We start from the raw sequence: 11,828 nt of genomic DNA, 5'->3' as shown, positions 1-11,828 counted from the left end.
CAAAGGACAAGAAAACAAAAGCAGGAATCACAGAATAATGAAGCAACAAAACCTCCAAAGGCCACAAAACTCAGTGGGTAACCAACCCAGGACCATGACATGCTCAACGGTTTGTCATATTTGTGGTTGATAAAGCTCCAGATGTTTGATTGGATGACAGGTGTGGACTGCAGGCGCCCAGTTTAGCAGCCAGACTCAGTCCAGCCTCTCTAGAACACACTGTTTAGTTTGTTGGTGAGGCATCATATGCTGCCATCCAGATGCCTTTTTATTCTGTTTGCTGTAAACAGCAAAAAAATCATAAGTTTATGGAGTCATAAACTCTGAAATGTGTCCAGGTTCAGCACTAACAGTCAGAAAAGTCCAGTTTGTGCCTCTAACTTTGGTCCAGGATCATGAATGTGAGCCTCAGGAACTGCTTTGTTTTGGGTCGGCCATTTTCAGCCAGAGATGAGCTGAAGGTTTAGTTTAAGTTCATCAGTTAAAGAAGTCCAAGGCTGCCACCACCAGTTATTTCATATATGAATCTATCTGAATGTTCAGCATGTCAGATGTGAGATGATGGGTGAAGAAGGCCTGTCATTCCTCCCCGAGGAGATTCTAACGTCTGCGTTTGTCTGACTGACAGTCAGAAACACGAGTTTCCTTCATCAGGGTCACAGGGTGACTCAGATGATGAACCGAGTCTGTGAATCACTGCAGCTCTGTTTGATTCTATTCCCTCTTTAGACTGAACTTGCTTTTCCTGCAGCCGGTCAGCTCCAGAGACTTCCAGGTTTTAAAGTCTGTTTCAGACTCTGTGAGTGCTGGAGGACCCGACTACAGCTGACTCTGTGATAACTGCCACCTGGGATCTCAGCCAATCATGAAGCAGTAAAAATGAGCTTTGATTTAAAGTTTCTCGTCTCTCCAAACTGAGTCGATAATATCCTCCTGAGACCCAGAGAAAAAAAAGTTTTTGAATTTCAATTTTTTTTACACTACATGACTCTTTGGTGTGAAAAAACATCACTACAATTGAAAAAATTTCAAAACATGTTTTTATTTATTTTTTAGAGTATGTCCTTTGGAGAGGACATCGGGACTCTCTTGTGGCAAATATGAACACATTTCGAGGCATACATTTACCTCTGAACTCTGACAATCTTTAGTGCTGTAAATTTCAAATGGCTACACCATTCAAGCCAGTGGTTCAGATTTCCAGGGACCTCATTCAGCTTATCAAAAGCAAGCTGATTAGTGTAGTTTAATCAGGTGTGTTAGTTCTGTTTTGGTTTGTGGTAGTCCATAAAGCAGTTCTTCTTCTTTGAGATGCAGAGGTACATGTTGCATTTGATGCACTTTATGTAGGTTTTTCCAGTGCACCCTTCTGCTCTGCACCTGGAACTATTAGGATTGTCCATCATCTGTGGCAAATGGACAGCTCCATACTTTCTCACTTCCTTATCTGGCTGGGGCCTCCTTCTCTTCTGTGATGGAACGTACTCCTCATCATTCGACGCATCAGATTCAATTGGATTAGGTTGGCCTGACTGCCCCTGGGCAATCAGTTCCTCACCTAAGAGCAGTTTGAAGTCATGGTATTGGAGAGTTTTCTTCATAGGTCGTGCCAAAGCTTGGCTGTCTTCCTTATACTGTAACCAGGAGTTGGTGATAGCCAGATCGAAGAAGTGTAGGATTGTGCGTACAGTCCACTTCCTTGTGCGGTTAGCCATTCTATAAAAACTAAGCATTCTATCACACATATCAACCCCACCCATGTTGGTGTTGTACTCTGCCACCACTGCAGGTCTGGACACTTGAACATGCCTTTTGTCTTTCAGTGACCATCTGGTCCGGGTATCCTGGGGCTCTATTCCATGCACTGTTGATGCCATGAGTACAGGTTTATTGTCAACCCATTTTGTCACAGCCAGCTCAGGATGTTTCCTTGTCACCATTACAGAGGAGCCTCTTCCTTGTTTCAACAACTCTTTATCAGATGTAATGTTACAATCCTTTGGGAGTCTATTTTTCATCAATGTTCCACTTGCAGGCAGACCCATTTCTAGCAATTTATCCAGTAGTTTTATTGAGGTGAAATACCTAGACAGACAGACACAAACACAAAAAATAAAAAATAAGTGTCATTTGTTTACAGAGAATCATCATCAACAGCACCACAATTGACGTTTATACCTGTCAAAGTACAGGTGAGTTCCCCTGGGAATGGACTCAGTCAACCGAAGAACTGCATTTGCTCCTATTCCAAGTCCTGTGTCTCTGCCGACAAAGGTGTTTTTTCCTTGGTAGACTTCAAAATCCAATACAATTCCAGTTGGAGTAGCGAGAACAAACACCTTCAATCCGGTTGGATTTGGCTTGCCAGGAACGAATTGACGGACTGGACATCGACCAGTAAAGGGAATCATTTGTTCATCAATGGAAACATTTCCTGGCCTGGGTAGGTTTAGGCAACCTTGTTGCACCTTCTTCAAAAGTGGACTGACTCTCCAAAGCATATTGAGCTTCCTCTCTTCTTCAGTTACATCAAGATCATTAGTGATTTTCAAAGAACATCTGATCTTGAAAAAGCGATCCCTTGTCATCGACTCAGCAACTATTGGCACTCTTGTTTTTTTGGCCCAATACATTTTGATTTTTGGGTAACCAAGGCATGCCATGTACACTGAGACTCCAAACCAGGTCTTAATCTCCTCAGGTGTTGTATTCAGACTTGAGCCTGACACCTGAATCTGTCTCTGGTTTGTGCAAAAGGACATGTCCTCAAAAACTTTGTTGTCAATGTACTGCTCAAAGTATTTTGATGGTGGCCAGTCTACACGGTTTGGGGCAGTACAGACAACCTCTCCGGAGTCTTCCAGCACAGGCAGGAATCTTAAGAGACAGACAAATACATTAAATAATTATGTCCTCTAAAAGTGATAGTTCATCCAAAAAAATACTCTTATCTGTCTAAGCTTATCTACTCTTGTCTCAGAAGCCTACGTGTTAGTTTTGGTCCAAAGTGGGCGACGGGCCCGTGCATCCTCAACTTCACTCTCCTCTTCCTCACTTGATGCCTCATCCTCTGAACTCCCGACCTCAAAATCACTGTCAATCTGTCCCTCTTGGTCCTCCTCATCTGACAAATCTATGTCTGAGTCTCCATCAATAATCCTGTTTAGGATTTTCTCTGCCTCAGTCAGTGAGCTGATTTCTATTAAAACAGGTTAAAAAAATAAAAAGCAAATCCTGATGTCCTCTATGGAGGACACACATAAACAGGTTATGTTTTATCCCAACAAATAATTAAACTGCTCTGAAAATCCACCTAACTATTCCTTAGATGTTCATTTACTAGAAGCAATCTGAATATTAAACTCACAAAGCTCATAATTAGAAAATAATATACTTACCTTTCTTCTTTCGATAAAATGTGCTCACAGGGATGGCAGCCATTGTGAAGAATCAGAAAGAAAATTCCAGAAAAGCCCCACCCCCACACATGTCATATCATTGGAAAGCCCAGGATGTCCTCTCTAAGGACCAACAGGATTTAACACAGTGGCATGTATAGTTTCAGAGTTATGAACAAAAAACCTATGTACTCCACAGAGGACAAAAATGCATTGCTGGGTCTCAGGAGGAGGTCAAAGTTCACACAGAGCATGAGGTGCTTTTTATTCCACTGCAGGGCTCCAGACTACAAAACAGTGAGTGTCAGCTTTAGAGACACTTGTGCACACATTCACACACAAACTGATGTCCACGGATTTGATTCCTTCTTCCTTAAAGAAGTCTCTCAGTTTCCAGAATGAGCAGGAGGAAAGATCACAGCCCACATTTGTTCAGGCTGATCAAAGATGAAGAAATGAATGAACCTCTTCCTCCACCTAATGTCTCTGCATCATTTATTTGATGATGTCGAGAAGCATCAGCTGAATCTGTTGGTCCCAAAGTGATCACACTGGACTCTGAATGCAGTTTTGATCCAAACACCAATAAAACAAAGTCTGACAATAATCCCAAACAAAAAGACATCAAATTAGATTCAAAGTGTGATAAATATGAACCAACATGTTTATTTATTACTGCAGCTGCATATTAGCTCCAAATATTGGTTATCTAATCATTTACTAATAGTCAGTACTGGTACTGGCTGATAGATTGGTGACCTCTCCGTGGTGGATCCCGCCTCTCGCCCTATGATAGGTGGGATGGGCTCCAGCCCTCCTGTGGCCTGAATTGGAGAAGTGGAAGAAGATGGGCGGTGGGTCGGTGGTGCTTTATACACTAACAGCAGTCACTCTGTGGGATCTCCAGGCTCTGCAGCTGCTGCTGGACTCGAAGTCCTGCTGCTCCACATGAGAACCAAGTGGAAGAACCAACATGTCACTTGTTGATTCTTGTATGAAATGTGTCTCTCTGCCTGTGCAGCGTAGAGTAGCTTCATTTTGTCCCTGTGGCTGACAAACATCACTATTTGTCTGGCGTTACTTCGATCTGACTCGGTGCACCGTCTCCACAACAATTCAGCCATGAACCTTGAGTTTCTCCAGGATCACATTTTTCAAAAAGTAAAAATTCTCTGTGGTGCATGAACTTTATTGATCAGTGTATCGATTGCTTCCTCTGACAGATAATCAGAGTTTACTTTGTGACATCATTGATTGCTTTCACATATCTCGTTCATCTCTCCTGTTGCTGCTCCCATTTATGTTGCTGTATGGTTTTTATTGAGTGATGCATGTGTGCACTGAGAGCTCTGCTGCATGAAAACATGGTTCTTCCTGCTGTGAGCTGACCATCAGTTCAGTTTAGTGCACAAACAGACTCTTACTGAGGCTCCAGGTTCATTACTGAAGAATGCAGGATGACCTTTGACCTGCTCAGTCTGCACAGACAGCTGGATACTGAAGACTCAGTGCTGCTGACAAAAGAAAGAAAAATAAAAAGTGTAACGCAGCAGCACAGCTGGACGTAGCACAGATGTCCAATAAAAAGTGATGTTTTTAGGCTGTAGCGGTTGTTCCACCCTTCTACAGAGGAACAGGGACGTCTGCAACCATCTGTGATTTTGCTCCAACATGTCAAAAAGCTGTGATGACTTCCTGCTGAGTGACATCATTTTTACATTGTGTCCAGCTGTGTGGAGGCACCCCCCCCCCCCCCTCTGTTAAACCTCTCTGAATCTGTGGAGCCCATATCTCCATTAATTTCATCACTGGGCTGCCTCCTTCCATCCTCTTCCTTCTTCATACTGTCATAATGACTGTTATTGATTGATTCTCTGCCAAAGCTTCCTTCTACTCTGGAGACAGCCCATCTACTAATGGACCAAGTTCCTCAGGATATCGTCTCCAGTTGACGGCCACAATTCACATCCCACATCTGGAAGGAGTTCTGCACCAATCTTGGTGCCCAGATCAGTTTTTCCTCCAGTTTTCACCACAAACCAAACTGAACGTCTTAACCAGGAGCTGGAAGCAGCTCTTCATTGTCCTGATATATGTCCCCATCACTACATAACAGCTGAGAGTCTGAATGAATAAAGCATGAAAACTAGGCTGATCAGGTTAATCCAGCAGCACAGAGACAGACAGACAGACAGCAATCTAAAGAGAGAAGCTCTTGTTTAAGAGACACATCTGTGTACATCCACTTCCTGTCACATGATTTTCTGTGAGGGAGGAACTGAAAGTGTTCAGAGATCAGACTCTGTTTTACAGTCAGAGCAGGAGGAGGAAAACCAGGTGAGTGTGAGTCCAACCTTCTTCTTCTTCTACTGTCAGAATCTCTGAGTGTCTCTCTGTGGACTGAAGAGTGAATAAGGATCCATTTATTTAAAGCTGAAGAGTCTGCTGGCTTTACTACACAGCCGAGTGTGTGTTTTGTAATTCCTCTTCTGTCAGTCTTGTGACTCTTGACCAAACTTGTCTGGTTGTTGCTCTGCTCTCAGTCGGTGTTGCAGGTTTCTCTCTCAGACTGACTGAAGATGAGTGGTTTGGAGGAAGAGGAGGGCAGGGCAGAGTCTCCAGGATCCAGCTGTCTGTCTATGAAGAGTGATCGGTCCAAAGGTTTTTCTCCAGACTTCAGTAATGAACCGTCAGACACAAAGTAAGAGACTGTTTGTGCTGTAAATGTGAAGATGATTCATTGAGCAGGAATCAAACTGCTGCTGTCTGTTAGATCAGCTTCACTGAACTGTTGCATTCCCACTAACACAGCAAAGCTTCAGTGAGGATCAACATCAGGTTATTTTCCCACAGAGAAACTAGTTTGGACTGAAAACATCATCAAAGTCACTGAGAAACACATGAAGGAGTTCTTCTACCTGTATGTATCTGTACACATGTGCAGCTCAATCTCTGTGAGGAGTCATATATGAGTCACATATTAGATCCATCAAATCCCACATTAGAATACCTGAGGAATACAGTTATTACAGAGCACTGAGTCACAGTGTTGGAGGTCAAAGGTCACATCTTCAGCTTGATTCTTGGTGTTTATAAAAAAAACTGATGATAATTAAAACAAAAGGTTTTAGCTCCCAGATTTAAAAAGATATTAATGTCACATGTTGGTACATAAATATTGACACACAAATCAGTTTTATTTACACTTCAGTTTAATTCTAATGACTTCAAATCCTTTAATAAACTCTCTGTGCAGTTTAATCCAATCAGAAACAGATCAGCTATAAATTGTAGATTAAAGATAATTATAATTGTGCTTCTTATTGAGATTGTGTTTCTAGTTGTTGAACATGATGTGAAATGATGCTTGTGATTGTGTAAATATGGTGGGTTAAACATTTGGAAAAGCTCTTCTTGAAGCTCAGTACAGTAAAAGCCTGAAACTCAAATGGAACTTTATTCTCCTGTAAAAGTCCAAATGTAATGCTGAATGATTTGATTGGATTCAAGGAGATTTGACCAGTAAACAACCGCTGAGTTTCTCTGTGTGAGAAATGAAAGTAGAAACAAATGCAAAGCTAAATCATGTAAAGCTGATATTGAGTTCAAACTGGCACAGACACAGATTGATCTGAAGCCTCATTCTGAATTTAATGTCAGCAACACGTTTCAAAGAAAGCTGTGAGAGAAAAACTTTGTAATGCTAAAAATCACCTGGGCTGGATGTAGAAACGATGTGTGACAAAAAGCATGTGTGTGACTTTTCCCGTGCACAAACTGTTGTTCATGAAGGAGGAATGAGCAGTGAGAATGTGCAGACCTCATTCACACTTTAACCTCCTGAGACCTGAGCTCCTGTTTCTGAGGCATTTTTCATTTCTCCTACATATTTGTGATCACATGGACCTGATATGCAGATAAACTCAACTTCCTCTTTGAACAGGAAGTTGGATTTTTTTCCATGGTTGTTACATACTTTTGTAAAAATGTCCTCAGATGGGACGATGGCTTTATTTGATAGCATAACACAACAAAGTCAACATGGATGAACAAAGTCTAAAACACTATTGAGCAGAATGAAGTATGAGGTGCAGCAGAGCCTAAATGTAACGTCTCCATATGGACGCAGGGTCTGAGGAGGTTAAAGCAGGGCTGTCACATTCAGGGTCACTCAGGACCACTTTGGGAAATGAGAATCACATTCAGGGCCACACACACACTTTGACTGGACACACAATGGAAGTGTCATAGATCCACATACAGTCTGGTCCACAGAAAGCCCTCAGCCAGTCCATCAGAAAGTTTATGAGCCTTTATAAGATTTGATAAAGAAAAATGTTTGCCATGTAGTGCAGCTGTACCATACAGCCTTCTGCCCAAAGCTGGCTTCATAGAAAGCTAAAGCTCACATTTACAGCTCCATCAGTTTGAAATCAGACTGAGGAAACTTGAGCTTCTTCACTGATGTTTCTGCTATCAAACAACTTGAAGCTGGAAACAGAGACTGAATGTGCAGATCCTGAAATGAGGAACGTCTCCCAGCTGATGAGGTCAATTATTAACATGATTTGGTCTAAAAAGAGCATCCCAGAGAGGCTGTGGGCAGGAGGGGTGCTGAGGCTGCTGCAGCAGATGGTGGAGGCTCTGCAGCCCCCAGCTACAAATTCAACATCAATCAATAAAGTTAAATATCATTTTGTGGCTTATTTTAGTGTTTAGATTTGAGGAAGTGTGTCATGTTTGTGGGCCGGTGGCCCAGTGTTTTGAGTTCCTTTTTATGTAGTTCTGTTTTGCTGTATTTTTTGGATTGTGTTTCTTAGTGTCTCTTACTGTTTAGATCCTCAGTTTGTTGTGGTTAGGTGTTTTGTTTTTAGTTACTTGTATGTCATTCAGGTTTCTGTCTGTTTTTTTCCTGTGTCTTGGCCCTTCTGTGTTTAGTTTCCCTTCCCGCTGTTTCTTTGTTAGGGCACGAGCACAACCTGTGCGAAGGCCCTATTGTAATTGCTTTGGACATTTAAGCAAATTAATTGCTTTTTTGAGTGCCTAAACATGCTCAAAAACTCGTGAAATTTTGCACACGACAGGTATCAAGCATTTTAATGGTTTCAGGCATGGTCCTTTCAAAATGGCTCCACAGCGCCACCTTTAGTTAAATTCCCACTGCTGTGTTTCACGTACATGTATGAAATTTGGCACACATATGTAACATGTCCAGACAAACAAAAAAACACCACAGGGTCCAATGCCCTAAACCCAACAGGAAGTCCGCCATTTTGAATTAAATGGGTGACTTTAGCAAATTCCTGCCCTTGTACTTTCTCTAATAACTCAGAGGTTTTGGATGTTATCAACTTCATATTTGTTTTGTCTTATTTACACACCAGGGGGAATCTAAATTTAAAAAATGGTGAGTTTTCACCAGAGGGTGTTGCCGTGACATCACAGTGAATTTTACTAATTTGCCAGCAAATTTTCGCCATAGGGCATGACCCTGGCAGGATGGCAAAGTTCAATGTTTCGCCACGAAGAAAAAAATGGCAGTAACTCAAAGCCACATTGCACAATCTGCGTCAAACTTTAGTGGTTTGATAAACCTCCCGCCCTGAACACAATGATATGCATAAGGTCCCTAAACGTCACCTGGTGGGACCTGGAAATATCATGAAATAGCATGTTTTTGCATTTTATCTACTTATCTGAAATTTTGCATGCTCATGTAACATCCTAAGATGTACAAAAAAGTCTCTTGGACCCATACCCGAAACCCTACAGCAGGCCAGGGGCGGAGCTTCTGGAGGGGCTGGGAGGGTGGCACACCCCCGGCCCGGGGCTAGCGGGGGCCCGGATGGGAGAGAGGAGAGGAGAATAAGATTTCAGGTAGCCAGGCCTCTCACTGCACGAAAAGAGGCATATCCGTCCCCGTATACTGACGCGGGCGCACCTAGTTATCGTCAGCTTTCGTCAGCATACGGGGCAGCACATATTCGTTCGCCTGAGACGGATATGATCGTTTACGTACCACCAGAAGCAGCGGGGGGTAAAGGTACGGGGGGAGCCGGCAGGCGGGAGGTGTTAACGACTCCACTTTACATATGAATAGCAGCGCCTCAAGCCGAAGCAGCGGCAAAAGACCCACGTGCCTTCTCAGTCATTGGATGATAAAAATGACATCACAATTCAGTATTCACATGTGATTGGTTGGTAGATCTGTCCCCCCATTGGCCTTTATAAAGACAGGCCTGGGTAAGCCCCTCCCTAATAAATAATAACCCAGTAATAAAAATTATTTTTAATTATTATTTCTGTGATATACCTTGTATGTTATGTTGTATTCATGCCATGCTAATAACCTCAACTAAAAGGAATTCAATTAAGAGAAACAAATTGTGAGGCACAAGTTTGAATATTTTTTTTTGTTTTATTTATAAAGCAATGTGCACACACACACACACACACACACGCACACACACACACACACACACACACACACACACATCATATAATCTATATATATAAAGAAAACAAAAACATTATGACATATAATGCTTTGCTACTTCTGGGCCATGTGGTGGTGGCTTTCACTCAGAGCATGGTCCAGCATACAAACACTTATGGTGCACAGTGTTGTATTTAGGGTGAGCTTCTAGTCTGTCTTGCAGTTTGGCTCAGAGGTCACTGAGCTCCTGGCTGGGGAAGCTTGGGGGTCTTAATCCAGCCCGACACGCCCTCTGAGACCCCATCCTCCTCATCCAACATGAGGTCAGTGGTGACACCGTCCCAGAAGGCAACCTCCTTCACTGCCAGGACACTCGCCCTCGCCTGCAGCAGCTGTTGACACAGAGCACACATTAAGTCATTATGAAACTATATGAAATATTGTGAAAAATCAGGAAACTACACTGAAAGTTTGAGTCTCTTGACTTTGAATGTACACATAGCAGATAAGACCCTGAATGCAAAAAAAAAAAAAATTAATCAGCCCATCTTTGTCATCAGAAACAATGGTTATGTGACACTTTTTATCTTTTAGGTCCCAAAATGTTACAGCTGCTGAAACTATAAACATTCAATGTTAATTATTTTCACCTTCACTGCAGTGGTGGGCCGTCAGGGCCTGCAAGGCCTTCTCTGCTGGCCTAAAAAATATCTGAATCACAGACTGATGTTAATTATATCCTGTCCATCAATACTTGTTAAATTATTCCATATGGTTTGTACGGTTCCTTTCACAGCTTTTCCTGTGGTCGCGCTGTTTCCAGACGTGTATTTTCATATTAAAGCATTTAACCAATCACATTTCAGCCATCATTTGTTGCCAGGGTCAAAGAAATCTGCCTGGAGGCCTTCATAATCAGTTCTGCGGGCCCCGTAGCACAAAAATAAGTGTCGATCAAACAGTTTGATCAACCAATCAGATTATGAGTTGGCAACACCGAGGCCCTCTAGCAGGCGTACGGTAACGTCAACATATTCATACACTTTGATTGGATAGTCAGTGTACTAGCCAGAGCTAGCAAACTGCATCTGTAGCGAGCTGCACAAGCAAAAATATGGTTGTGTTGATTTTATAGCTGTTTTGTCAACCCACAATGGCTGAAGGAGGAGAAGAAATGGATTTGGTTGCAGATTTATTGTCAAAGCCAAGACGGACTTTTCAAAAAAACCTAGACATCATTAAGAAAGGTCGGGCAACTCCGAAGCTAGCAAGCCTGTCACAACCGGGAAAAGGATGTGTCCACCACTTTCAGTCCACTAATTACGAGTGGTACCACTGGCTCACAGGCCCCGAGGAACACTGCAAATTGTATTGCTGGGAGTGCTTGTTTGCCACTGATCGACATGGTATTTGGAGCCACACTGGGTTTGTAAATTTGACTTGCCTAACCGAGGCAGCAACGAGACACCAAAGCACTGCCGGACACTTACAAGCAAAACATTCGGGGACACCAGAGCGGATCAGCTGAGCGAGCAAGTGCGCAGGGAAGCGGAGCTCCACGACGTAAAGGTGAAGAATAATAGGGAAATCTTAAAGAGACTGTTAGATCGGGGTCACGATGACTAAAATGTTTCTCTCTTAATAATAATTTTATGAGGTTGTTATCAATGCATTTTTATATGTGTCGCAGCTGTAGCGGCAGTAAAAGCAGACTTGTGCACCTTGGGTTTGTTTCTTCGGTAAATGCTTTTATTCTGGCTACATGAGCTCTCAATCTGCGATGCAACAGCTCTTTCTACTGCATTTCTGCATAAAAAGATGTTTTTATTGCCATAAAATAGTTATTGAGGGTGGAGTGATTCAGGCGGATCACTACTGAAGGCCTAGGTGTGAAATGCACGGCCCGCCACTGCTTTTTATATACATTTTGGGTTGTTCAGAAGAAGCCAGAGTTTATATAAAGTTAAAAAAAACAATAAGTAATATATTATAAA

General features: G+C 42.4%; 1 protein-coding gene across 2 annotated transcripts; it reads right to left on the bottom strand.

The window, feature by feature from the left end:
- Positions 1–1,022: 1,022 nt before the first annotated feature.
- Positions 1,023–3,578, bottom strand: LOC115778033 (piggyBac transposable element-derived protein 3-like). 2 transcript variants are annotated; one of them, XM_030726054.1, is made up of 3 exons: positions 3,399–3,578; positions 2,179–2,877; positions 1,023–2,085 (listed from the first exon to the last, which is right to left on the bottom strand). In XM_030726054.1, the coding sequence occupies exons 2-3, from the start codon at positions 2,760–2,762 to the stop codon at positions 1,260–1,262; spliced, it is 1,410 nt and encodes a 469-aa protein (XP_030581914.1). In that variant the 5' UTR covers positions 2,763–2,877; positions 3,399–3,578; the 3' UTR covers positions 1,023–1,259. The 2 variants fall into 2 exon arrangements, with proteins under 2 accessions (XP_030581914.1, XP_030581915.1); XM_030726055.1 differs by lacking the exon at positions 3,399–3,578 and adding an exon at positions 2,989–3,332.
- Between the last annotated feature and the right edge of the window lie 8,250 nt (positions 3,579–11,828).

This window comes from Archocentrus centrarchus, unplaced genomic scaffold (genome assembly GCF_007364275.1).
Source record: "Archocentrus centrarchus isolate MPI-CPG fArcCen1 unplaced genomic scaffold, fArcCen1 scaffold_96_ctg1, whole genome shotgun sequence".
Classification (NCBI taxonomy): Eukaryota; Metazoa; Chordata; class Actinopteri; order Cichliformes; family Cichlidae; genus Archocentrus; species Archocentrus centrarchus.
The sequence above is the reverse complement of the archived record's forward strand: the minus strand, read 5'-3'. Positions and strand labels throughout refer to the sequence as shown.

Excerpts from the sequence above, each read along its gene's own strand:
- LOC115778033 (XM_030726054.1), bottom strand. The coding sequence starts at position 2,762 with ATGTCCTTTTGCACAAACCAGAGACAGATTCAGGTGTCAGGCTCAAGT. Across the intron at positions 2,086-2,178 it reads ACTCACCTGTACTTTGACAG|GTATTTCACCTCAATAAAAC; the intron begins GTATAAACGTCA and ends CTGTCTGTCTAG.